This window comes from Polistes canadensis, unplaced genomic scaffold (assembly GCF_001313835.1).
Source record: "Polistes canadensis isolate GaletaPanama2010 unplaced genomic scaffold, ASM131383v1 scaffold_16, whole genome shotgun sequence".
In the NCBI taxonomy this organism is placed as follows: Eukaryota; Metazoa; Arthropoda; class Insecta; order Hymenoptera; family Vespidae; genus Polistes; species Polistes canadensis.
This window is the reverse complement of record NW_014569563.1, coordinates 25,217-51,825: the sequence shown is the minus strand read 5'-3', so window position 1 is coordinate 51,825 and position 26,609 is coordinate 25,217. Positions and strand designations below refer to the sequence as shown.

Here is a 26,609-nt window from a genome sequence, read left to right as displayed (position 1 = left end):
TTCTCTTTTCTCTCTTTCTATCTCTCTCTCTCTCTCTTTCTCTTTCACACACACACACACACAAATATGCACGTACATATTTGTTTTTATACGTGTGATTATGTCCACTTATTCGCAATGGTACAAGTGCGTGAGTGCGTGAGTGTCATCATTGGTAGAACACAGAGCAAAAGGGAGAAAGAAAGAGTGAGAGAGAGAGAGAGAAAGAGATAAGGCAACCCGTGGTTATTTTTGTAACATACCGGATAGCAACAGTTTCTCTGTGTCAACCCTGATGTGTCCACTCGTTTGAACAAACTTTTTTTATTAATTTATTTCTATACCCCTTTCTCAGTTATAATAAATATATACACCTACACATGACATTATTTCTACAGTTGACTTTGAAAAATTTTTACGTTTTTTTGAACGTTTACCTATAATTCTTTTTCTTATTTTATCATATCTGAAGTGTGTATGTCGCCGAGTAAACATTGTTTTGATAATCGTTCTTTAAATTATTGGTATTTTTACATTTAATATGTATTATTTATTGCATTCTTTGATAACGATTAAAAATGTAGTATTTATATGAGTAATCTTATTCATTGTTAAACAATTTCTGATATATATTTATATATAAAATTAGTTAGGAAAATATATTATAAATAGATATTTTATAAGATCGATTATATTTGTCTTTATTAGTTGATTCCGTGCATGGAACGATGGAGCACAACTCTCAGACGGTGAGGGAAGCCGTCGTGGAGGATGTAAGTCTCGAAACTGAAGGAGGTAGTCTAACGATAAAAGACGAGATGGTTAATCAAGGAATTCTTCAACAACAACGAAAACAACAGCAGGAGATTGGGTTTATTGTCAAACAGGAAGGCGGGGATGATGTGGGCGTGCTAGAGGCGGGTCACTCAGAAATCGAAAATGGCGTCATGCTAGAACCAACCGGAACAGAAGTGATCGCCTTGAGTGTTTCTACCAGTCATCAGGATGATCGGAATTCTAATTATACCCTTCATCAACTTAGTAATCAAGAAGATCATATTATTTATGAAAGGTAAATATGATAATTAAATTGGTTTTATATTTTTTTTAATCAACAAATAGATAATTTTATTTTATTTAGAATATTTTTATTGATTTATATTACACATGGATTTCTATTTATTCGCGCTTTGATTTATTGAAAGAAATCTCGTAAAAATTGCAAAAAAGAAACACGAGTGGAATTGCATCGATATCAGCATGAGTTACGTTTCATAAGTGTACTAAATAGATAAAGCTCGATGGTCATATCGATAAAGAATCCGTTTTATCGGAGAATCGATGAGTACGAAGAAACGATCGAGACTGATCATCGTTGTGATCTATGAAAATCATTTTCATATTATCGATATTTCGAGTTCGGAATAAATTCTATTTCGAATTTGTTGTTAGATTTCGTAACTTTGTATATTCATTTATTAATTATTAATTATCGATTTATAATACAGAAAAAGAAAATTAATAAATTTGATAGATATACAAACACATAAATGTATATTAGGAATTAATATAAATATGAATTAATTAATTTTTTACGCGAAGATTCTTTTATAAGGTAATTTACTTGTTTTCAACCCCTTATATAATAAAATATAGAGGCTATTTAGAAGAGGGTTCGCCACGATTTGGGGGCGGTGACATTGAAGAGAAGGAGGAGCAGGAACAACAGCAACGAGTCGCTCACTCCCACCACCAACGTCACCACCACCACCACCACCACCATCACCTCCACCAACATCAACAGGCGCAAGAGCAGCAGCAACAGCAAACACAGTACGTTCAGCTCGGGCAAAGCGAAGTCCCGGTTCCTGAAGGAGGGGATAGCCGGCATTCAACGGAGGTCTCCGTCCCTAGTGAAGGAACTCGTACTGCCAGTCACATGCCTCACTCCACGATGCATCGTTACGGTGGAGAAACGCTTTCACCGAGTGCTACGGATCATCCCCATCATCAACAACATCATCATCATCATCATCATCATCATCATCAACAACAGCAACAACAACAACAGCAGCAGCAGCAACAGCAGCAGCAGCAGCAACAACAGCACCATCATCAGTTATCCGAAATTCATCAGCAACAACAACAACAACAACAACAACAACACGGTTCTCATCGTCATTTGGAAGATCAACAACAACACCATCAGGAAAACGAGGAAGAAGTTGATAGAGTCGGTGGTATTTCGAGAAGTGCGCGTGGGGATTTTAGTCTGGGTGTGCTTTTTCCAAATCTCGGCTCTAACGGTACTGGTGCCAATAATGGAAATGGTAACGCTACGTCTCATCATCTTCATCAGCAACAACAGCAACAACAGCAACATCACCATCACGCGGGTGCTCATCATATGGAAGATGTACTACCGAACGATCCTTATCTTCAACATCAAATTCGTACAGGAGGCGGTGTAACGAGTGCGAGTGGTGGGGTCACCGATGGCAATTCGCCGCCGATTAGAACGAGAGGCTCGCCAGGTTCCAGTCGTAGTCCACACGAGGATCATCTTTCTTCGCCACATCGACACTCCTCGTCTGATGGACCTAGTGCCTTCAGTCCGGCTGATCAAGGAAGACTACAATCCTTCACGCATCTTACTGCAATGCAGCCTCCCACCTCTGTACAAGCTAATCACGGTAATCTTCAGGATACCGATCGTGTTACTGATCAACTTTACATGGATTCTCTGTACAGTCATCACACAACTCCTACTGGACATCATCATCAAGAACACGATCATGGATCATCAACGCCACATTCACCGGGTGGTAGCCTATCAAGGTAAGTCTAGCCATTAAATATTTTAAACTTTCCAATTTCTTTTCTTTTTTTTTTTCTATGTATTTTTCTTCTCTTATGGCTATCCGTCGCATCGGACAACACGATATAATCGGTAATGTGAGTCATCGGGTTCGTTGACGCCAGTTCTTTTTTCCCCGATACGAAAGTGTCTGGATGATTTGAATCAAAAGAAATATTGCTCAAGAAATCCGAGAGAATAATGACTAAGGGCGATCTTTGATTTATGGCTTATTAATACTAATGTTAGCTTCAAAATTCTTTTATACATTTATAGAAATTTTTTTCTTTCACATTGTTTGCATTTTTTTTTTTTTAACAAAAAGGGATCCCTCCTCGTCTATTTCTTTCTCGATTTCTTGATTTTATCTTTCGTAGGATTTAATCAAACAAATAAACGGAAAATAGATATACCACTAGAACAGTTTAATTTCTCTTTTGTCGCAACGTCGTGGGCGATCGTTTAAAATTGTTTAGTATGATTAAAGCTCACGTTGGTTAGGACATTGAGTAAGTATCGTGTATATACATACGTGTATATATTATATATACGTGTGTGTATTAAGTTGTGCAAGTATTACGACGTTTACCAAACGCAAAAATATTTATATACCGACTGAAAGGCCTGCTGGGAATGTAACCGATCGAAAAGGGTCTTATGTGATGTAGCCGTTACGAAGCCGAAAACAAAGCAAAACCGAAGATGTAAAACTATATGGCTACTTCGTCCTAGGATAACAATTCTTATGAAAGCTTAGAAGGATCTAATCGTATTCTATTTGTTGATTCACAATGGACACCACGAGCCTTTTTTTCTTTCTATTTATATTTTCGTACTTATCATTTGGTTATTTTTCAAAATAAAATGCATAGAAATTCTTATAAAACATGCTATCCATCTTTCGTCGTCAGTTTCTTTTTTTTTTTCTTTTTTATTTTCAAAATATGTTCTTCAGTTCTGGCTACCGGTAAATATATATATATAAATATTATTTATATTTTGAGAAAATTTATATTATTTAGATTGTATCGTAGATTGAGTTAGTGTCAAAAAGGATCTCCTAGATGTTATAACTAATTAGAAATTTATTGAACCTTTTGCACACCGATGACTTTCATTTTCATTTGATTTTACCACTCTAACTTTGATATGAGAATCCGATAAGAAAGTTTATCGACCGATCTAAATGATTTGCCGATTGTATCGCATGTCTCCCCTTTTGATTCTTAGAAAAGAAATAGAGAAAAAGAAAGAGACCGGACGACCGTGATCATTTTCATCACATTACCACACAGGAAGACGTATATATGTATAATACTTATTTTATATACATTATATATATTTGTTCGTCTCTCCCCCGTGCTATTTAATTCATTCAATCAACATATTTCGTTTACATGACTGACTGATTGGTCCACCATTTTTGAATTCGACTATTACAACCAAGTAATCATTATGGCATTTCAAATGAATCACTTTATTTTAAAATGATTCTCTTTCTCAAGGTTTTATATATATATACGTATATCCAAGAGTATATTGAATATCTCGGTAACAAAAGCAACATATTAATATGTGATTCAGTCTCCTGAAAGAACAAAGTCTTCGATAAACATCAAAGTCTAACTTGTTGAATATATGGGTCACAACAGAACGAGACGATCGGTTGTGTTTCTCTTCGAGAGATGTTTGCTGTGATTCATCGTAAAGTTTACAGTCCGCCGCTGGCCAAGACTGTCTTGCTTACTGAGAATTCTAATATATTTAATATATATATAAGATCATTAATTATAGATTTATTTTACATAAATATATTACAAAAATATTATTATATTTTTTTTACATAAATATATTGAAGCTGAATCATAAATTTAATATGATTTTGTTAACGAAAAATTGAACTTACTTTTAAATATATGTATCATTAAAAATTTGAATCTGTTCATTATTCATCACTATCCTAAAACACATATAAGAGAAAAATATTGTATTTAACATTTATATTTGTATAACAATAGAGAGAAAACGGAACAGATAAACTTTATTTTTGTACTATAAAAGGAAAAAAGATGCGGGTTCTAGGTAGCCAGAAAATTGAAAATAATAATGACTGGTCATTTATGGCTTTGCATGTGGCCATTCTTAAGGGCACGTGCCTGTTGGCGGAAATGGCACGAGTTGAAAGCGCGCGTGCGTGAAGTCGAACATCTTATTTCCCTTTATGTTGAATTTTATTTCTTTTCAAACGATACTTCCTTCCCTTTAAAACTTGTCTCTTCTTCTTTTGTTCCTTTTACGTAGTTTGAAGTTAGAAGTTTCGATCTGATTCAATTTGTCTTGAAACAATAAAAACAAACAAAAACCAGTTTATATTTATTTATGATTTTCGTAATATATATTATATTTGTATTTTCTTTTTCCAATTTATTTACTAACTTTTACACACATATAAATACTTTTTTATATTATTTTATTTATATATATATATACTTACGTTTGAATTTACGCATACGAATGTACGTTTCTATTAATTTAAAAAAAAAAAATACGAACAAATATTTAAAAAAATTATCTTTTACTATTATTTAGAAATAAATATTTTATAGAAAGACAAATATATATATATGTAAATACGTAAATAAGATATTCGACGCGTTAAAATTATCGATAGGTTCGATTGTAACCTCACCTCCATCTCCACCTCCACAATGTACGACACCCCTCTTTCCTCCTTTTCCTCCCGCCGACCTTGCATTTTCTCTATCGTATCAGACGAAGAGGATGCGCACGGTAAAACGAAGAAAAAGAGGTGATGAGAGGATACGAGAGGAGAAGAGAATAGTGTTAATGATGTTTGTTTGGTGTATGGGAGTAGTGGGAGAAGCTTGGTTGACGATGATAGGGGCAGGAAGATGGTGGAGTAGGGTGTTGTAGCTTTGTGTTAGTGGCGTTTAGAGAGGGGGTGGCTCGAGTAGAGGGGAAAGAACGGCTGGTAGTCGGTGGTGATACTCAAAGGAGAGCCGCTAGAGAGAGAAAGAGAGAAAAGGAGAGAGAGATAGGTTGAGCAGGAGGAAAGAAAATGAGAAAAAGAGAGACAGGCAGAGAGGAACGGAAAAGAAAGAAAGAGAGAGAGAGAAAGAGAGAGAGGAAGAGAGAGCTAGTGAGTGAGTAAGAGTGAATAAGAGTTAGAAGAATATACCGCAGGAGGAGAAATCCTGACCACCTTCTTCTTCGAGGTCCTCCAACGTCATTGTAGCGACGTTTCGTGCTATATACCAGGTTAGATTCCGTTCAGTTCTTGTCCATTCGTCGAGTGATACGGGAGGAACGTTTATCCTATCATTTCTACGTTCGCATAAGCTGTTTTCTTTGATTTTTCCTTTTCCTTTATTTTTCTACTTCTTTCTTGGGTATATATATATATTTATATATATATATCGATTGTATTTATTTTGATCGGCTATCCCTTTGATCCAGAGAATCCTTCCTTCTATTTTGTTTATTTATTTTTTCTTTACGATCCCTTTTTCCTTTCTTCATTTTTTCCTTATTACTTCTCGCGATAGTGAGGGAGAAAAAAAAAGAGAGGGAGGAAGATAGAGGAGCGATATACTGTTCGCCGATGGAAAATGCAGTGAGTCCTATTTATTTATTTTTGCGCGAATTTTATTTATTTATTCGAGAATCATTAACTTTTTATTTATTTTATCATTATTTTTTCAGTCGTATGTATGTATATATATATATATATATAAATTTGTTTTGTTTTACATTGAGAGTAAAAAAGTATAATTAAACGTTCGTTAATCTCGCGAAAGTTTTCTTTCGAGATCGTTTAAAATAGACGCGATAAATTAGTATCTGCATGGAATTGGCGTGAATTCGCGTTAAAACGATTACGATTAATTATAATTAATCGCGTGCGATACGTTCGTGGTAAATAGATCGATAATTTCGTTCGGATCGTTTCGCGATTGTTTTCTTTTATTTTTATAAATGTTTCTACGTCTTCTCTTCATTGGATTCATCGATCAAGTGTCTTTCAAATATTTGTTGAAATGTTCGTTCCAAATCTCTTGGATATTCACGAAAACATCGTAATTATACTATAACGATAAAGGTTGCGATCAATATTGCGATCGTAAACAAGCTCCTGGAGTAATCTATTACAGTTATGAAAAATTTATCAAAATTAAAAACGTATGATAGGCTATAATCAAAGCAAACATTTAATAATTCGTTGAAAAATAAATACCTTTTAGACAGCTTTGTTTAATGAATTTTAATTAATTATCGTGTCAATTCATGAATTTCTAATGTATCGACGATATGCCAACAACTATTTTTTGAAAAAAAAAATAAAAAAATAAAAAAATAGAAAAGAATATCCTTACCAATTTAAATTTTCAATCTATATTTGTACATATTTATACAATTATGCATTAAAATTGATGTGCCCTTAGCACCAATGCTTATCATATGTTAAAAAAATATTATCGATCCTATTTGATTTTCTATGTGTTCTTTCTTATATTTGTTACACGACCAGAAAAACGTTTACTCAAGCAGGCAGTCATCGATCGAGTGCTTGCTTCTTTCTGGGCTTCCTAATCGTTATCGAAATTGAACAAACATTAGAAGGAACCTTTTACGTATAAAACATATTTATATATACCACGTATAAACTTACATGCACAAATAGATCTTCTCCTTTTTTTTTTTTCATATTTATTTATTTATTTTTCTTTTTTCCTTCCGCTTCTCCCCATAAAGAGTTTCTTTTTTTATATATATATATTTTTTCTTACCTTTCCATACTTACATTTGAAGGGTATCGTGAGAAGTTCCTTATCAGGTCGGTGAATTCAGATAATACGAGGAGTTGAGTAGGGCTCTAACCCTATCATCATCACAAGTATCGTATATTGGATTTCGCGAAATCTGCATTCCTTTGGAGTGAAAAGAGACCTACGTGTTCTCTCTCTCTCTCTCTCTCTCTCTCTCTCTCTTTCTTTCTTTCTCTGTTTCTCTTATTCTTTTATTTTTTTTTTCTTTCTACTAACTGCTACGTGATCAAAGAGAAAAAATTTCGATCTCGACGACGATGTGACAATATAAACAGATGTGAAAAATTTTTTTTTTTAATAATAACTACGACACGTTTCACATATCTTTCTTTTACTTGATAACATTTTAATTGTCCTTCGTTTTAAAAATAAAAATTATTTTTAAAAAAGAAAAAGAGAGGAAAGGAAAGATAATTTAGAATTTTTGTACCTAACTCTTACTTCCAATGAAAACGAATGGAAAATGAAATCATGATTGTGTGTTTCGATATAAACGCGTACTATAGAAATACTTAGAAGTAACTTAATATGTCATGCCATTGAGTCCACCCACGCGTAAACAAGTATGTAGATAATTAATATAGTCATATACGCATTAGAAATTTATATGGTACCATTTCTCTCATTACTTTTTTTTTTTTTTTTGTATACATCGATATTAACATAAAATATTCTACATTCACGTGAAAAAAAACTAACGAAACTATTCCCCTCCGGTGGGAGGAGGGGAGGTATCTTTTATTTTATTCCGTATGTTTTGTTTGTAATTTGGAAGCATCGAAATTTATATAAAAAAATCGATGCGATTGATTGAGAAAAAAATATGCGCTTTCTCAAGTGATTAATCATTTTTTTCTCCTTCTGTTTTATTTTAATCGGTTGTAATTTTGTTAAAGTAAAGGTTTGCAATAAAAATCGGTGCAAATTTATTGAGAGGTAAATAGAGAGAGAGAGAGAGAGAGAGAGAGAGAGAGACAGACAGACAGAGTAAAAAGGGAAACTTAACTGTTCACGTAAAAGAAGGGAACTCCTTTTTTCCGGCATTGGTTTGCATCGAGGAAACGCATTAGCCGTCGTAGTGTTTCGTTCGCATCGTTGCACTGGCAAGCGACGCTGTAAGTTAAAATAATCGCACCCGCGAACGTTTAGACAGAAGGCACGCGTGCTCGGTTCTTGCTAAAGACTTCTGCTTCCTCTTTTCGGTGCGGTACTTTACAAGCTGTTTGCAAACGCGTACTCCTCGAGTAGGTTTTCTTTTTATATATATATGTATTTCTTTTCTTACGCTCTCTCTCTCTCTCTCTCTCTTTCTCTTTTTTTTTCATTTCCGTACAATTTCCGAGACAATTGGTACCGTTAAATGACATCTTCCATTCATTCTACCACTTTGCATCGGCATGCATTCATGTTTTATCAGCCAATAGTAACACAAGCCTCATTCAATTGACAATCATTGAAAATCCTGTTTTTTGGGATGTATCATCATTCGTATTTTTATTATATTTTATATATATAAGAGAGTAGTCATATTATAATTAATTCAATTACAATATTCAATTTTGATTTTGATTTTCAATTATCACGGTAGATTGAACTGTTTTTATACTTTATTTGTTTTAATCGAATATTAATTTAAATTTTACGCAAAAAGTATTGTCGATTAATAATCAAATAAAAATTGCGTTGTTGCTAAGAATCGTTAATTTAGGATTGAAATGAAATACAAAAAGAAAAAAAAATATAATATATATATATATATAAGAAAAAAAGTAAGAAAAGAAAATCATCGTTGGGATCGAAAAGTTGAAAAGACAGTTTAAGGCACGTATCGATGTACCGAAACGTGCTCGCGACGTTTTATGACTCCTCAAGGTCGTGTCCGTATTGACATCTTCACGTGCGTACGCTTGCGCTTGTTTCGCGTTTGTTTGACGGTAAGACGTTACCTTGCTTGCTTTAAAAGAGGCTAAATAGCGAGCTGAAGATAAAGTACTTAGAAACTTTCGAGGATGTGCAATGGGAAGGGAACGAGTCACGTTGGATTTGAACAATTTTTCTCTTAACTCTTTATTGATATGGCACATTGTGACTTGCGTATCGATCATTTGATATTTGGTTTGTCTTATATCGTTTATATATATTTGTTTTTATATTGTTAACATTTTTTAACTATAACATTTTTGTTTTGTTTATATCATTTATAATATTCTCCATATATATATATTTTTTTTCTTTATTAAATTATGTAAGTCTTTTTTAAGTTTGTTTTACTTTATGTTGTATTTTTTTTTTGACTACGTTAGAAGTTTCATTTTGTATTCATGTAAATATTTTGTAGAAGAAATGTATGTTTAAATGAATACAGAATGTTTTTTCGAATATAAGTCACGTTATCGTTTTTTCGTGTCTTTAGTACTTCGTCGAATTGTTTTGAAGGAAGAGCACAGGAAGTTTTTCTTTTTTTTTTTTTTTTTTTTTTTTTTTTTTTTGAGAAAGTAGAAAATATTTAAAGGAGTCGACGTTGTTATCGAGTAGAAAGTGGTATACGGAAAATCGACACTTAGTCGAGGGGTAGGTGGTCACTTTGAGTCGACCTTTAACGCGTTCGCGATAGTTTTAGTAACAAATTCCTGAGAAGTAAGTAAAAAGTAAGCGGTGTGAGTCATAGATGCATTCCTAAGTTGAAACGTTCAAGGTAAAGACGTAGAGAGAACTGTAGTGGCAAGGGATAGAAAACCCTTCGGGAGGTCGTCTGAGGAATTACCCTGCTTTTTCGGCTTTTCTCAGTATTCAGATAAGTTTCAAAGATGCTTTAGGTGAGGTAGACAAAAAGGATCGATAGTGATCCACTTATTGGGGGATCCTCGTGAAAGTGTTTTAACAATTTTCTCAGGTATACATATATTGTATATACAAACAGAACTAACCTTTATTTTTAAAAAATTCAAAAGTTTAGCCGAACTATTAGGTTTTCTGCATTGCTGCAGAAAATCAGGTAGCAAAGAAGAGACCCCCCACTCTGTTTTCTTCTCTCCCTCCCTTAACTTCTTTTTCTGTCTCTTTTATCCATAGTTGGCAAAGGAAAACGTATGCGCAAAAATGGGTACAAGAAAATAAGAGACAGAAAGAGAGAGAAAGAGAGTGCATGGTTAAATGTTAATGGAGTAGTTGTGTCGTCCGACCTGCTGCCAACTAGTTCTGCTTATGGGGGTCATCAAGATAGAAGGAAAGAGGAGAGTTAGATGGAACGACAAAGAGGGGTTAGACGGATAGCGATAGGGATCGGTGGAGAAAAGGGAAGGGAAGAAAAAAAAAAGAGTAAAATCGCGTTCCGTATCGGGCACGTGCCCGCATCTAATGTTGTAAGTCTCGAAAGAAAGTGCAGTAAGCTGTGTTTCCGGGCTCCCGCGAAGGAATACTTCCGGTAATGTTTACCTTTTACGCTAGAAAAGATCTTCAATTTTTACCTTGACTATGAGTTATTTTATAATTTTGTACATTTTTCTTTTTTTTTTCGTTTTTTTTTTTGAATAGACGATTTTAATGATTCTATTTCTATTTGTCAATTATGCGAGATAGTCTTGTTAGAAAAATGAATTTTTTGTTTTCTCTTCATTTAGGTAGGTATTTTTTTAAATTGACTAATGTCTCAAAAAAAATATCATTTTTTTTTTTAAATTGAAATTTAACTCAAGACATAATATTGTTTTAAAATTAGATGATTAATTTAAAAAACGGCCTAATAATTAGTATGTAATACATATGATATAAAACACGCTCGTGATATAGAGAGAACGATACGATCCAGATCTTGAATCAATCGATACGCAGGCGCATTCGACGAGTTTACAAATTCCCTTGGGTAGGGGCGTTCGATCATATATAGATACTTTTAGACAGATTAAACAAACGAAGAAAAAGAAAATAATACTACGAGTTTAAACGTTAGAGGATAGAGACTAATAGATATTCCAACTTCTCGTGTTACAGTTCGTCGTTGTATCGTACGATGGCTGGCGTAGGGACGATTGGTGGTGCTGGTACAGGAACCCCCAGTTACAATTTGTCATACATAACGAATAGTCCAACGGAACTTTCGACTTCTCCACAATTGTGGAACGCTCAAGGTAAGAAAAGAAAATATTGATTATTATTTCTTTTTTAAAATATAAATGAGCAAAATATTTCAAGATTTCAGTAAATTTGTATTTCCAATAGTATGAAGATAATTAATAAATTATAATTAAATTTATTTGTATGTAAATATATGTGAAAGTTAGATATTTATTATAGGGTACATTATACGCGAGGGGATAATTCAAATAAATATTATTTTATTTTGTAGTAACAGGACTTAGTACAACTTTGCCATCGCTCGGAGAAGATTATGGTAGCAGCAAATCTTCTCCAGCGGTGACTCATCAAGCTTTACCTGCTTTCTCGCAGCCTTTTGGAGGAAGATCGAGTTTTCGTGGATATTCGCCGCCATATTCGTCTCAACAAACGACTACGGGAAATAATACGGGGAATGTTGGTGGTGGTGACGCGACAACCTGGACGTATGTCTCGCCATCCAACGATGTTTCTCTGACGTCTCAATACGGCGCACCCTCGAGAAGACAAACTGCCAATCCCCTAACGACGACCACGCATAATCAACTCAGTGCTGCGGCCAGCCTCACTGCGAGTGAGTTATCCATTTTTTTTTATTACTATTTGTTTGTTTTTTAACGGAATCTCGATCATTCGTAATTATCGTTCGACACGATTTGATTTTTCATTTTTTTTTTGTCGATAAAAGAAATATTATTATTCAATAATTTTGTATATAAAAATAATATATTGTTTTATTATTTGATGTATATATATATTATCGAGATTCCGTAGTATGCTTTTTTCTCTCTTTCAATTTGCAGGTTAACGGAATAATATTTAATCGATTTAAAATTATTTGAAACCTTTGAAATATGTCTAATCCCTTGACGTACTTTCCTAAGTTTTCGAGTTTTCGAAAGTATTTTCCTAAGTTTCCACCTTTCCATGGCTCATTATTACCGCATGAATAAGGAATTAAATAATGAGAAAAGCTGGCAAATTGTTGGTATAGATAAATATCGTGGATTGTAGTGTAATTATGAAAGGAAATTTATAGTTAACCTTTTTCTAAACGAGCAAGAGCTTAAGTTCAAATAACTGTTTGATGAACGTCGTTAAAAGGTTTTAAAACGAATTTTAATTGACGTATCTTTTGGAATGTTGTACATATTAAATGAAGTATTAAATGAAATTTCTTTTAGCTTAGATATACTTTGTTGATATTGAAATATCTATTAATTAACGATTCTCGTAATTATTCATCAGATCAAGTTAGAATTTATCGAATATTTTTAATCTCACACTTATAAAAAAAACAGAATAATATATTTTTCTTGAATTAAATTAACTTATACGTTTCTTTTATAATAACAAATTCTTGAAATTTATTAACTGCAATTATTAAATGCAACGAAATTCCGTATGTAGAAAAATCGTGATTATGGTAGCAATATATTTATCTCGGTTTTTTTCATATTCCGTAATTAAATGAAATCGATGCACACGATTAATTTTGCATATTCTCACGGAGAAGATTAACGAATATTGCAATTTTTACGTTATTACCGTTTCGTCGTTAAATTGTTGATAAACAATTTTTTTTTTGTTTCCATTTTTTTTCTGTATTTAAAATAAAAAAAATATGATGAAAAAAAAAAAAAAGAAAAGAATACAGAAAGAAACGTAAATATAAATTAAAAGGAAATAAAGATATAAAATTGATGACATTTGTAAACGAATCGAATTTTGAGGAAGAAAATATGGGCGTTGTGTGTGGGCTTAAAGTGTTTGGCCAATTTTCACGCCGACATCAAAGGTTTAACACTATCCGAAAACGTTAGGTAGGTCACAATGCAGACTGAAATGAGAACCGAGTTTGAGTTAAAAGGGCAGGTCATTTTTTAAGTTTCTCCTTCTCTATATATATATATACATAAATATATGTATACTAGTATTGATGACATCGGTAGGGTCGTTCTACCTACTCGCAGTTTTAGGTAACTTCGGCGAAAGAAAAGTTCGGGCGGCTTCGTTTGATAGGAAAACTCTGCGGCCTTTCTTTCTCATATTATTTTTTTTATTTCGATGTTTCTGTCATCGTAAGCGCCTTCCTTTTACATTTTCGTACCGGCATCGAATAGAATCCTATCAACGTGTTTCGCTAAAGAATTGTATTATTATATTAACTATTATTATGTATATTATAACGAAACGCGAGTGTTAAATTGATATTAAAAAAACATTTGGATTTGAAAAATTCTGCAATTAGCGTCAATAATTATTAGGAAAAATACTACAGTTCTTATATTTGTGAGATCGTTAGGATGATTTGTGAGTTGTGATTTATCTTATTTCTTTTCATTTAAACAACAAAAAAATATTTTTCGTATTTCTTTACACATTTAGAATGATACACGCGAGGAGAAGAAAAATGAACGTTAAATTATTTGAACACCGTGAAAAGTGTCGTGTTTCAAAGCTCGTAAATTAGGTGAGTGGTAGAAGGAATGGAAAGGATACGATGTTTTCCAATTTTTTTCTGTCTTGGTGGGTTGAAATCGACCGTTACTAGGGTGGTTGTTCCAATATTCTCATCGTTACAACTAATTTTTCTGACTCACTAAATAAAACATAAATGAGAGGATGAACATTTTCAACTTACTTTTACCTTTTCTTTATTTCTTATATATTTTTTTCGATATATGATCGAATGGTTGTATATTCTTCTTATAGGAACACTATTTTTTTATTCTATCTTTCTTTCTCCAAGTCGAACGAACGGGATATATTGGTAAAGATTTACTCGGAGGTTTTTATCGAGACCTCTCGGAGATAAACCCGAAAAAAAAAATTTATCTGTGTCTCGGTTCAGTTGCAGTTGGTCCGTCATCACGATACAAACACAAATCTTTATTTAGTATTTTTCATGCTTTTCGAAAAAAAAAAAGAAAAAAATTGAGAAATCCTGTGTCGATTTTGAAACGATTTTCTAAAAATATTTTATTATTATCTCAAAAAACAATAATATATTAAATTATTGGATCGGATTGTTAAATGATTCTTTTTTCATTTGCATTCGTATTTAAAAAAAAAAAAATAAAGTCATTAGAAGTTGCATGAAAAATATATCGATCAAGATAAATGTCTAATCATCATTTTCACACGACACGCACCTGATGAGTCAAATCCTTGTCGATGACGTCAGACTCTCTAAAGAATACCTAAGAACTTAAATACAATATATTGAGGCCAGTCATTGGTTTGGCCCTGACCTAGGTAAAACGTTTCCTACCTAATCTAGTTGTGTCTACAGGCGATATAAGAGGTAACGATAGGGCTGTATCTAGTCGCGGACACGCGACTGTTTGCGATAATTTTTGATATATTATATACGTTTTCAAAGCATCGTGTAACACCTAAAATATCTAATCGGCTATAACCGGTACTTTTAAGAAGTCACAAAACATGATGGCGCTATTGTTTTTTTCTTTTTTTTTTTCTTTTCTTTTTTTTAATGAATTAATTTTTTTCATCGTAGAATGTATAAAGATTTGATCCTATTGTATAAACTAATTAAACAAAAAGCAAAAAAAAAAGAAATTCAAACAAAATATATACGTTCGTTCCTGGTTTTGAATAAAAAAAAAAAACGAGATTATATTTTTTATTCTTTTTACGTTTAATTAAATGTTCAGGTATACGTTATTAATTGTTATTGATAATCGTTAAGTCATTCGACGATGAAAGTTAAATGATGGGATATTTATTTTGTTTCTTTTTTTTTTCTTTTAAAGTTACGAAGATTAAAGTGCGAATCGTACGAGTAAATTACACGATCATTGGAGAGAGAATTTTGATCACTTCAATTCGAGAGATAAAATTCAACGCGATAACTTCAGTTAATACCCTAATTTCCTTCATATTCAGCTATAATAATTACTTATTTTTATTCTGATATCATCGTATTAAAGAAAAAGAGAGAGAGAAGAGAAAAACATAAGAATCGAACGAGTTCACAGAGGTCGATTTCTTTATTTCTAAACCGATGATGAAATCTTCGGTATTAAAAAGAAATAAAAAGAAAAGGGTTAAAGACGTTGAAGTAAAATATATTTTTTCGTTTGGTACATATTTTTCTCCACCCAAGCAAATCAATTTGTTCGCCAAGTGAAAATTTTCCCGGCATCGTTCCCATGCTTCTCTGTCAAGTGCCTTTGACTTCTTCATTTCTTCATTTTTTTTTTGTATACTCTCCACTTTAAGAAGTAGTCACACTGAGGGATAAACTTCAAAGTAACTACACCGCAAGATTCGTATCGTTAGGTTACGTGTATTTTGATGAAATCGTTTAATTAGAAATCATCGATATATTGGGTTGGCAACTAAGTGAGTGCGATTATTTCGACAAAATCCGCAATCACTTATTTGCCAACCCCTATATTAATTTAGTTGGTTTAGCTTTGACAATTTCAAGGTAAGCAACGGTTCTGTCTCATAGATTTAATGCAGAGAATGCATGGGGTGTTGTTTTTGGTTTCTTTCGCAGGACGCACGTAGAATCAAGTTTTCGAGGTGGAGGATAGTAAGAACGAAAGAAAAAGAGAAAGGGGAGAGAGAGAGAGACATTAGAAAGCTTTAAGTGATTCTTCTTTAGGGTGTTTCGAGTCTCTGTGGTTACACATGCCGCAATTGAAAGAAAGAAAGAGAAAGAAAGTGAGAGAGTATACATTCAAAAAGCCAGAAGCGAGAGACTAGAGACACTTCTAACATACCGCTAGCAGCAGCCTACTTGAGTGTTCTGTACGTGGTCGAATCTTTCGATTTAAGTTTAACCGCAAGCAGACACCCACCTAGAGAAGAGAGAAGAAGAAAAAGCTTCCAGTCATCCTTCTACTAATTTCTTTTCTCTCTCTTTTCTCCTTCGATCGAAATTTGTATAAGTTTGTGTGTACATTTACGTTTAAATGTGTGCTGCTTGTGTGTTAACGTACCATCGTGCATCATCCTGAAGGAGCCCTGCACGTGGCCAAGCTCAAATTAACAAACCACTTGCTTTTCTCCTAAAGCTTCAGCTGTTCAGCTAACCTATAAATATTCAAACGATATATTTATTTTCCACTTGGAGATTAAAAATTGTGATCGGTAGGAGAAAGGTTATGAAAATTAATGAAATTTATTTGACTTATTAATTATGAAGAATAAGTAATTGTTAATATGTTGATTGTGTCAAGTCAGATTTGCATTATGGGAAAGCACAAGAAAATAATACACCGTATTTAATTATTTTAATCTAAGACATAATGTTCTCGTGAACATTTTTCATTGTTGAATAGTGCATTTTTGATGTCTATAGTATTCTCTAACTAGCTATGACGTTATTCATTTTATTTCAATTATTTAAACATTTAAAACGGTCCGATCGCTTATGATCACTGCTGTAATCCTTTATGGGTCAACGTGTTAAAATTTCTTTTTTATTAAACGCGAAAAGAGAATGTTTAGAATGAGAAAGAGAAAAAAAATCAAGGTTATCAACGGTGTCGCATAAACGTGGGCGTGCAACTTGACCATACGTTTGTACGTTTTCCTTTGGAGTAAGAATAAAAAAAATAATAAGAGAAAGAGAAAGAAAGGGGAGAGGAAAGAGAAAAGGAAAAGGAGAAGGGATCGTTTAATCCACTGTGTCAGCTAGTTCATGCTAGTTCAGCTTATATAATATCCAATGGCTTCCCAGTCCGATTTTGCCCCTATCTTCTTCAGGAGATTCTCGTGTCCTCTGACCTCTTCGTCGTTGTTTCGCCATGGCAATGGTAACTTGATACAAACCTTCTCATCCTTCTTATTCTTTTTCTTCATCTTCTTCGTCTTCGTTTTCGTTTTCGTTTTCGTTTTCATCTTTGTCTTCGTCTTCGTCTTCGTCTTCTTTTTCTTCTTCTTGTCATTTACTTCTTACAACTAATTCTTCTCAACGTCGTTGTTTTTTCTTCAATGTAATAAAATATTAATTAAAGTAATAAATTCTTGGTAAAAAAAAAAAAAGAACAATGTTATATGCTTCATTGATTTTTTAATGTTAATTTTTTATAGCTTAATTTTGTTCTTTGTATGAAAATTAAAATATTACTTATACTAGCGTGAACAATTTTATAGATACCAAGTAACAATTATATTACTTATGATAAAATGAACAATAAAAAAATGCATAAATTTGTGATTTTAATGTTATAACAAATTAACGTATTGGTATAAAACGGATAAACAAATAAATAATGAAAATTAGAAAATATCTAATTGAAACACTAAACTCTTGATTTCGTATTACATTGTTTGATTTTAGAAAAATGTTGATTTTGCTTTGAGGGATGTGATGAGTTTATTGGCTCATTAGGTTTGTTATTTGTGGGTCAAGGTGGCGTCATAAAGGCGCGAGAACGCAATTCGATTCTATCAGAGCTCAGCACACCAGCTTCAAGTCTGTCAGAGTATGCAGACCGAGAGTTAGTAAAGTTCGTAGGACTCGTTCAGCGTCAGCAACTTCTTGCTTACCTACACACGATATCCGATTGCTTTCCAGTCAGATTTCTGTCGTCAGTGCGAGTACCGTCCACTGACCTCTTCGTCCTCTTCTTATTCTTTCTCTCTTTCTCTCTGTCTTTCATTCGTCGAATAATGCGAGATGTGAGATCTTTCTCTTCTTTCTCTTTTTTCTTTTTTTCCCTTGGAGTGTGTCGCTTTAATACCAAGAAAAATGATCTACGATGTTTAAACGTAAAATACAATAGTTCATGCGATGCGATCAATTAAAAGGAGATTTATAGATCCATCGAATATACGAACAATTAATATCACTAGTGTAAATTATTTTTCTTGGTCACATGCGTTCCTGTTAAAGTGAAATTATTTATTTCATATTTATGTGACGTAAAAATGATGTTTTGATTCAATTGAAAATTTATTACTTTTATGAATAATATAAAAATCCGAATTTGCATTGATTCGATCGAAGAAATTCTTCAATCGAACTATATTTGTAATATTAAATTTGTGTAAAAAAAATTCAGGTAGTCACGAACAAAGAGTTGGTTGGTTGAACGAACGAAGTATATACCGAGGTGATTCTTCGGTTGGTGCTGAACTATTATCGGCAAACACCGGAAATTCCGATAAAGCCATGTCCGTCATTCTACGTATATACTCCCCTTTCCTCATATCCTACTTCCTGCGTCCTACATCCCTTTTTCCTTCTTTATTTCATATTTTCATAGTCGTCATTCTTGTTCCACAGTCATCCTTTGATATTTTTTATAATTTATATTCGATATAGTATCGATCGAGAAATATATATTATATTTTTCACCAACAATATTGATAAATTGCTATTGTTGATCAATTCGATCAAACTATTTTTATTTCTATTTTTTTTCGTAGGATCGTTAGGTCCTTTCACAAAAAAAAGTTGAATGTTTCATTAATACGATAATCGAATCGCAGTTTCTAAAAACAAAAAAAAATCATTGAATTTAAATGTGTCGAAAGAATGTAGAAATTTTGCCTCGAGGTTAAAGGAAAAGTACTGGGGAAACTCGGAAAAAAAAAACAAATTCATCGATAAGTTTCTATATTTTTTTTAATGAGAATTTTGTAAAAGTAGCAATTGATCATTTTCCTCTTTTATTATAACGGAAGAGAAAAGAAGGAGAGACAAAAATGATAATAGAACGAACTCGTGGAATATCACGTTTCTTTCTCTCATTTTCTCTCTCTCTCTCTCTCTCTCTCTCTCTCTCTCTCTCTCTCTCTCTCTCTCTTTTCCTCTTTTGCGTGTTATATACGTCATTGAGTATTAAAACGCGTGGAAGTATGCATATTCATGCTCACGTATAAATGGGAAAAGAGAGAAGGAGAAACACTTTGGACGAACGCGGACAATTATTGTTTCCAAGTTAAAAGAGTGGAAGGAGGCCACACGATGGTGCACGTACGTTACATTGCATAACATACACACTCTTTCTCTTTTTCTCTCTCTCTCTCTCTCTCTCTCTTGCGAAATTACAACAACATAAAGTTAAAATGAAATCAGATAAAACTCATAATTCGGAAGTCCGCGTTAAACAAACACACATACACATATGCATATTTATTTATTTATCGATTCGCCTGCTTTTCGAAAAAAAAAAAAAAAGAACAAAAAAGTAAAAAGAAAAAAAAATATTTACGTGGATATACACGAGCCACTCCCACAAAGTTCATTTACCTTCTCTGTTTTTTTATTTGCAAATCCCTATCTCCTGTTTCGTTAAAACATGTTCCTCATCTACAGGCACGAACGAAATACGTATATAACGTAATGCAGTTTCGTCGTAAATCTATCGAAAAAAAAAAAAAAAAAAAAAAAAAAACGGACAGAATTGTGAAAAGATAAAAAAAAAAAAAAAATACAATACAAATAAACAAACAAACAAACAAAATCCAAAATAATGCCAACACAGTGCACAACATCGAGGCGGAGTACTTTACGGAGGGTCGCGAGTGCGTGAACTGTGGGGCAATTTCCACACCCTTATGGCGAAGGGACGGTACCGGACACTACCTCTGCAACGCATGCGGTCTCTACCACAAGATGAACGGAATGAATCGACCTCTGGTGAAACAACCACGTCGTCTGGTAAGAATGGGGACCCGCTGAGATGGTACAAATCCTTTAATCCATCTCGATACTCAGAAAGGGATGATAATTTTTGCAAGCCGATGATTTGGACAATACTAAACGATGTATTCTTTTTTTTTTGTTTTTTCTTTTTTTTTTCCGTTAACATATTATTCTATCATTTCTATTTCCTTTTTATCTTTCGTTGCATTTCTTTAACACAACTTTATTCCGTCATTCGGAATCTTGGAGCTTTTTTTTAAGTTTCAATTGTAATTTTTTTTTTTCTTTTACCATTATATTTGTTACTCGATAAAAATAATTAATAATATGAACGATAATGAGGTATTACTTTGTGTCTTTCAAACCGTTGGCTGCAAAATATTGCGATAACATAGCAGCTCTAGAAAAGAGAAAGCTAACCAAAAGAGAGGGTAAAGAGTGCGTGAGAATATCATAAAGAGGGGGATGCGAAAAGAAACGAGAAGAAGAAAAAGCATTCGGTTATTTCCTTCTTCTCGTGGTGTCCAGGAGCCTATGTGGAAATTCGCCTGTGGTATATAGAAGACGGACAACATTTTTCGTTCATTATTATTCTCTTCCTCCTACCCTCCTACATTAACCAAAAAATAATAATAATAAGAAAGAAAAAGAAAAAGAAAATGAAAAAAAAAAAAAGAAGAAAATAATAATAAAACAGAACAGTCGAAATAGGAAGAAAAATGTCGACGTGTCAACTTATCGTTAAATTTTGTTTAAATCCTTTCCCCGCCCCCCCCCTTAAATCCTTTTCCCCCCTCTTTTCCTTTCACATACAATTCGTTTCTCCTGACTAAGGGATAAAAGCAGACCAAAATAAAAAATAAAAAGAAAAAACAAAAAAGAGATAAATAGTAATCAAAAAAAAAAAAAAAAAAAAAAAAAAACGGAGAAAAAAAAAAAAAAAAATGAATAAAAAAAAGAAGAAAGTACGGTTTCCAACACGTACTCCTGGGACAAGAATAAAGGAAACACAACCTCTAACATTTGACCTCCTGTCTGTTTCAGTGGCGGNCCTTTCCCCGCCCCCCCCCTTAAATCCTTTTCCCCCCTCTTTTCCTTTCACATACAATTCGTTTCTCCTGACTAAGGGATAAAAGCAGACCAAAAAAAAAAAAAAAAAAAAAAAAAAAAAAAAAAAAAAAAAAAAAAAAAAAAAAAAAAAAAAAAAAAAAAATAACGGAGAAGAAAATAAAAAAGAATGAATAAAATAAAGAAGAAAGTACGGTTTCCAACACGTACTCCTGGGACAAGAATAAAGGAAACACAACCTCTAACATTTGACCTCCTGTCTGTTTCAGTGGCGGATCAGGGCGAATTCTACAAAGGCTTCTGTGGGTATAGTGGCGCCCCTCGCGCCTTCGAGGAGAAATCGAGCCGTCGTTTGGTAGGTGTCATCCCCCAACTCAGCACTCTGTCACTCTCTTTTTCTTTGTTTTCTCATTTTCCTTTAACCATTTCTTTATTTATCATTAGTTTTGTCTTATTTCATTCTATTATATATTTTTCACTTCTTTTCCTCGATCCTATATTTTTTGATATGTTGTGCCACCCTCTCTCTGTCTTCATTTCATATTTTTTTCCTTTCTCTTTTTCTCTTTTTCTCTTTTTATTTTTATTTAGTTTACGTATGTATATATATATATATATATACATATATATATTATATCTCTTGTTATTTCATCGACTTTATATTTATTTTTTTATTTATTTCTTCCGACAAAAGATCACACTACCTTATTCGTCTGTCAATCTTTTTCTTTTTTTCTCTCTCTCTCTCTCTCTCTCTCTCTCTCTGTCTTTGTCTATGTCTATGTCTTTACCTTTACTTGTCCTTTTCCTTTTCTCTTTCTCACAATCACTATTTCTTTCTCGTAGAAAATCCGTCGTAGCTTCGAGGTGCCACTATACCCATGGTACACAAGCACTCTCCTTCCTGAAATCACGCGCGGCCTGTTCAATTAGCCGTTCCAAATGTTTTGACGATCGATAGATCATTATGAAATATTTTGTTAAGTTTCTTAAAACATTGGATAAATAAAATATTAAAAAATAAAAAAAAAAAAAAAACAAAAAACAAAAAAAAAACAGAAATACCATCGTTCTAACTTATTAGATAATTGAGTTTTTAAAGGCACGCGTGCGTGACTTTACGAGGTGAGGGTGTGGTCCGTCTTCTTTCCTACTTTAAACGCGAAATGTCTGTCCCTTGCACAGAAATGGCTTAACCTGAGATCTTTTATTGCGATATATTAGATCTTTTAATGAAATTTCCATTTTGCAGGACAAGTTAAAACTTTCAGTATTGTATCGCATATAATTTGCGGAATTGTGCAAGCGGCCTTTTTTTCCCTCTTTTTTCGTTTGTTTTGTTTTATTAGATACTTTTTTTTTTAATTTTTTACTTTTTCTTATTAAATTAACGAAGATCAATGGCAGAAAGCAGGATACAAATTTGATATAAGAATTAATTGAGATAGAAAATAATCCTGCTTTCTCGAAATTATAAAAAATCTAATTTTTCTCTGCTTCTGGAATCGTGTCTCGTTATTAGATTATCGTATCCAACGATGAAACTCGACGAAATTCGACGAAACTCGATGAAGGAAAAATAAGAGAAAAATCAAATAACTTGATCGACTAATCAACTTTTTCTTTCCGCAGTCAGCTTCAAGGCGCGTAGGGCTCTCTTGTAGTAATTGTCAAACGACTATGACGTCATTGTGGCGACGAAATTCCCTGGGCGAGCCAGTTTGCAATGCTTGTGGTCTCTACTACAAACTGCATGGTATCAATAGGCCGATAACGATGAAGAAGGATAGCATTCAGACTCGTAAGCGTAAACCCAAAGGTGGCATGAAGTCCTCCGATACTCCAATTACTATCAAACGTGGGATATGTTCGAGCAACGACTTAAAGCAAGAACCAACAGGTAGGTTCTATCTTCAAACAAGTTTCATTTCCCACGATTAACTGACTCTTTCAAACGGTAAACATCATTTGCGATTGCACCTATTGTACTTGCATACATGCATACTTACAAAGATAACTGACCTGCTTTCATTCGTTTCACGAGTAAAAGAAAAAATAGTACAAACTGTTAAGGTGTATACAAAATTTTCATGGTTTTTTTTCTTCTTTTTTTTCTCGAGAAATAAATTGAGAAAGGTACGATGCGTTTAGCGGACAGTTATCTTTACGTAAAAATATGCTAAATTTGATAAATGAAATATGCTAAATGTCTATAAACTAATGAAAAATTTTGTTTCGATTCACAGACAACTTTGATTTAAGGATGGTCCACTCAGTGATTCCTCAAGTGACATATGCCAATGCTCTTTATAGTGGTACTCCACAATCTGGCAATCGTTTGGTCTCTTATCGCTCAGCAACACCTAGCGGTCTCTACTACGAAATGATTAATTCTCAACAGCAGCAACAACAGCAACAACAGCATCAGCAGCTCATAGAAACTCATTCGCCGAAAGTCGAGTGTCCCTCACCACCTTGTGCAACTCATTCACCAGGAATGATGTCAGCAGGACATTCACCCGATCATCATCAACTTACCTCACCTCATATTGTCACTCTTGGCAATTCCTCCCCCAGTTCAGCAGGTAGTAAGATCATGTTGGACAATGGGCACCTCGAGAGAGCCACCGTTGTTTCGATATCCTCTTAAAAATCTCATATTATTGATAAGATTATTGAATACAAATCTCAATTTATGGGGCTCATTACAAAAATGACAAGCTCGATTTCGTAGACATCCAAATGAGTTGTTATTTATCGTAAATAATTTTAAATTTGACTCTAATAGTTCCGTTACTGATTTTTCCGATTATTTAAGTTAAACAAACAAAAACAGAACAGTTATAAATAGACTTTCCGATCACTATTGACAAATTTGATGAGAGTTGATGAAAAGAAATCAAATCATTAGGTTTGGGAATAGTCAAATTTTAATGTGGGTTATTCTGTTATTTGTTTCATTTCTTTTTTTTTAAGAAGTTAGACAAAAAAATATATTTTATAAATACTTTTAGAGAAAAGTACGGCCAGAGAGAGCCGTACAATGTTTCGCAATTTTAAAATATTAGTTTAGATTTCAAGTTAAATGTTGCAACGTAATGTTTAATTATAAGTTAAACTTAAGCATCTCAGAAATGTGTGTATATAATGGTTTGGATGGTGTTAATTTAGGTTCTTGTAAATATCATTATAAGTCTGAATTTGATGTTGTTCCAAAATATACATAACTTTTACTATTATTCATTTTTTCGAAGTTGAGAAAATATTTTTGATGACCAACTTCGGAGTATCTACGCACATATTTAAAGATTTTATTGGAACAAAAATAAATTCATGGTAATATTTTGTTTTTAAAATTTCAAATCAAAATTACTTTCTAAGAAATGTAAGTATGGTGTCTTCTTTTTTGTACATTTATTGAAAACTAGAAAAGCGTATATAAAAGAAAAAAAAACAAGAAAAGAAAAGTAAAGCGAAAACAGAAAAATATTTAATTAGATTTTTTACAAATTTTTTAATGAAAATATCGATCTCGTTTCGACTAATCCGATGAGAGTTCAATAAACTTAAGCTTCGAGACGTACGATAACGTGAAGGCGTGCAAAAGTTATCGCTTCTTCTTTTCTTTTTCTTCTTTTTCTTGTAAACAGTAGCCAAATAAGAGCCGAGACATCCGTTATATGTATAGGAAATGTGTCAGAGTCAATGTCAGATTTTCTCCACATTGTACTTTTAACTTGTAACTTTTTTTTTTTTTAAATTTCCCTTTTATTACTTTCTTTTACTAAAAACAAAAGAATGTTTAAAAAGCAGCTAGCTTTTCAAGACAGATAACACAATCGACTCTGACGTCTCTTTGAACTTTGTAAATAATTATAAAAAATATTTTTAAACGTTAAAATTTTATCTCTTGACTTTATTTTTTATTCGTAAGATTTAAAAATAATTATCTTAAGATATTAGAAGTAATGTCATCGTTATATAAAAACGAAGCATAAACTTTCTCTCTTCGATCGATTGTTAGAGTACAAGAACCTATCAATAATCTTTATAAATAAAATAATAGTTTGTAACGATATAGTAAATGATGTTTGTTAATGTAGTGACGGGCGCACAGACATCATTAAAAAATTCTATACATTTTACCTGACCAACAAACATGTTAATATATTTCACGTAATATATTTCTCAGAGTGTTGTATCAGGTAATTTCAAATATTTTTAAATAAAAGGGTATATTTAAAAGATAAATAATAGCGTCATTTTTTCTTAATTGTTCTTGTCAAAGTTCTAAGATGGGATGGGGGATATAAACATCAATGAAGAAAAGCTTAACGACTATTAAATTTACTTTTAATTGATTTTTTAAATGATAGGTTATACCAATATATCGCAAATCATCGCTAAATAAATGATTATCGATAATTAAATTAACATTCAATAATATTATTAAACTTATCGAGATCCAAATCAAATTATACGATTAAAACGCGAGTTATCGATCGAGCAAGTTAAAATAATGATAAAGGCGGGAAAAATTTGAAAGGTTTTTTTTTGGTAAAAAAATATTAAGTAATTTTTGATGGTATATTTTACTGTTAGTTCGAATTATGGGAAGTCTCTCGACCTAAATAGATAATCACTCATGTCAGTTCCATTTCTGCTTCTTTAACAGCATGGCCGTCTCACCTGAACGTGTCGTACTCTTAACACGGAGGGATTCAGTGTTTGTGCTCCGTTACCATAACAACGCCTCCCCTTTCTTTGATAAGAGAGATTCCAAACTCGATGCGTCCCCTCATCTACGGGCATGCGCCAGATTGTCTCTCTCAACCAAAAGAGAACAAAATCTTCAACACTGATTCTACCTGGCTATACATATAACGCTATCTCACACGCACATGAGAAACACATGTATACAAAAAAGAGGAAAAAAAAATATTGCGTAGAGTTTGAGTACTACTTTGCTCTTGTTTACTTTCTTCAATCCTACGAATTAGAACAGGTGATTACAAGATGGCGTCACATTTTCGTCAATCAAACTACCGCGAATGAAAAACATCGAGAATATCTCAGAAAACAAAATGTGTTAACATATATCTCGATGATCTAT

The 26,609-nt window shown here is 32.9% G+C and overlaps 1 protein-coding gene across 2 annotated transcripts in view; it reads left to right on the top strand.

The window, feature by feature from the left end:
- LOC106793659 (box A-binding factor-like) overlaps window positions 1-25,734 on the top strand; it is a 51,399-nt gene extending 25,665 nt beyond the window's left edge. The window contains exons 2-8 of one of the 2 annotated variants that reach the window (XM_014760800.1): window positions 688-1,051; window positions 1,636-2,817; window positions 11,674-11,810; window positions 12,029-12,370; window positions 21,766-21,851; window positions 23,129-23,396; window positions 23,743-25,734. In XM_014760800.1, the coding sequence (XP_014616286.1) occupies window positions 708-1,051; window positions 1,636-2,817; window positions 11,674-11,810; window positions 12,029-12,370; window positions 21,766-21,851; window positions 23,129-23,396; window positions 23,743-24,146 (2,763 nt within the window). In that variant the 5' untranslated portion in view covers window positions 688-707 and the 3' untranslated portion in view covers window positions 24,147-25,734. Of the gene's footprint in view, window positions 1-687; window positions 1,052-1,635; window positions 2,818-11,673; window positions 11,811-12,028; window positions 12,371-20,267; window positions 20,444-21,765; window positions 21,852-23,128; window positions 23,397-23,742 lie in introns of both variants that reach the window. The other variant, XM_014760798.1, reaches the window with a different exon arrangement.
- Window positions 25,735-26,609: the final 875 nt, after the last annotated feature.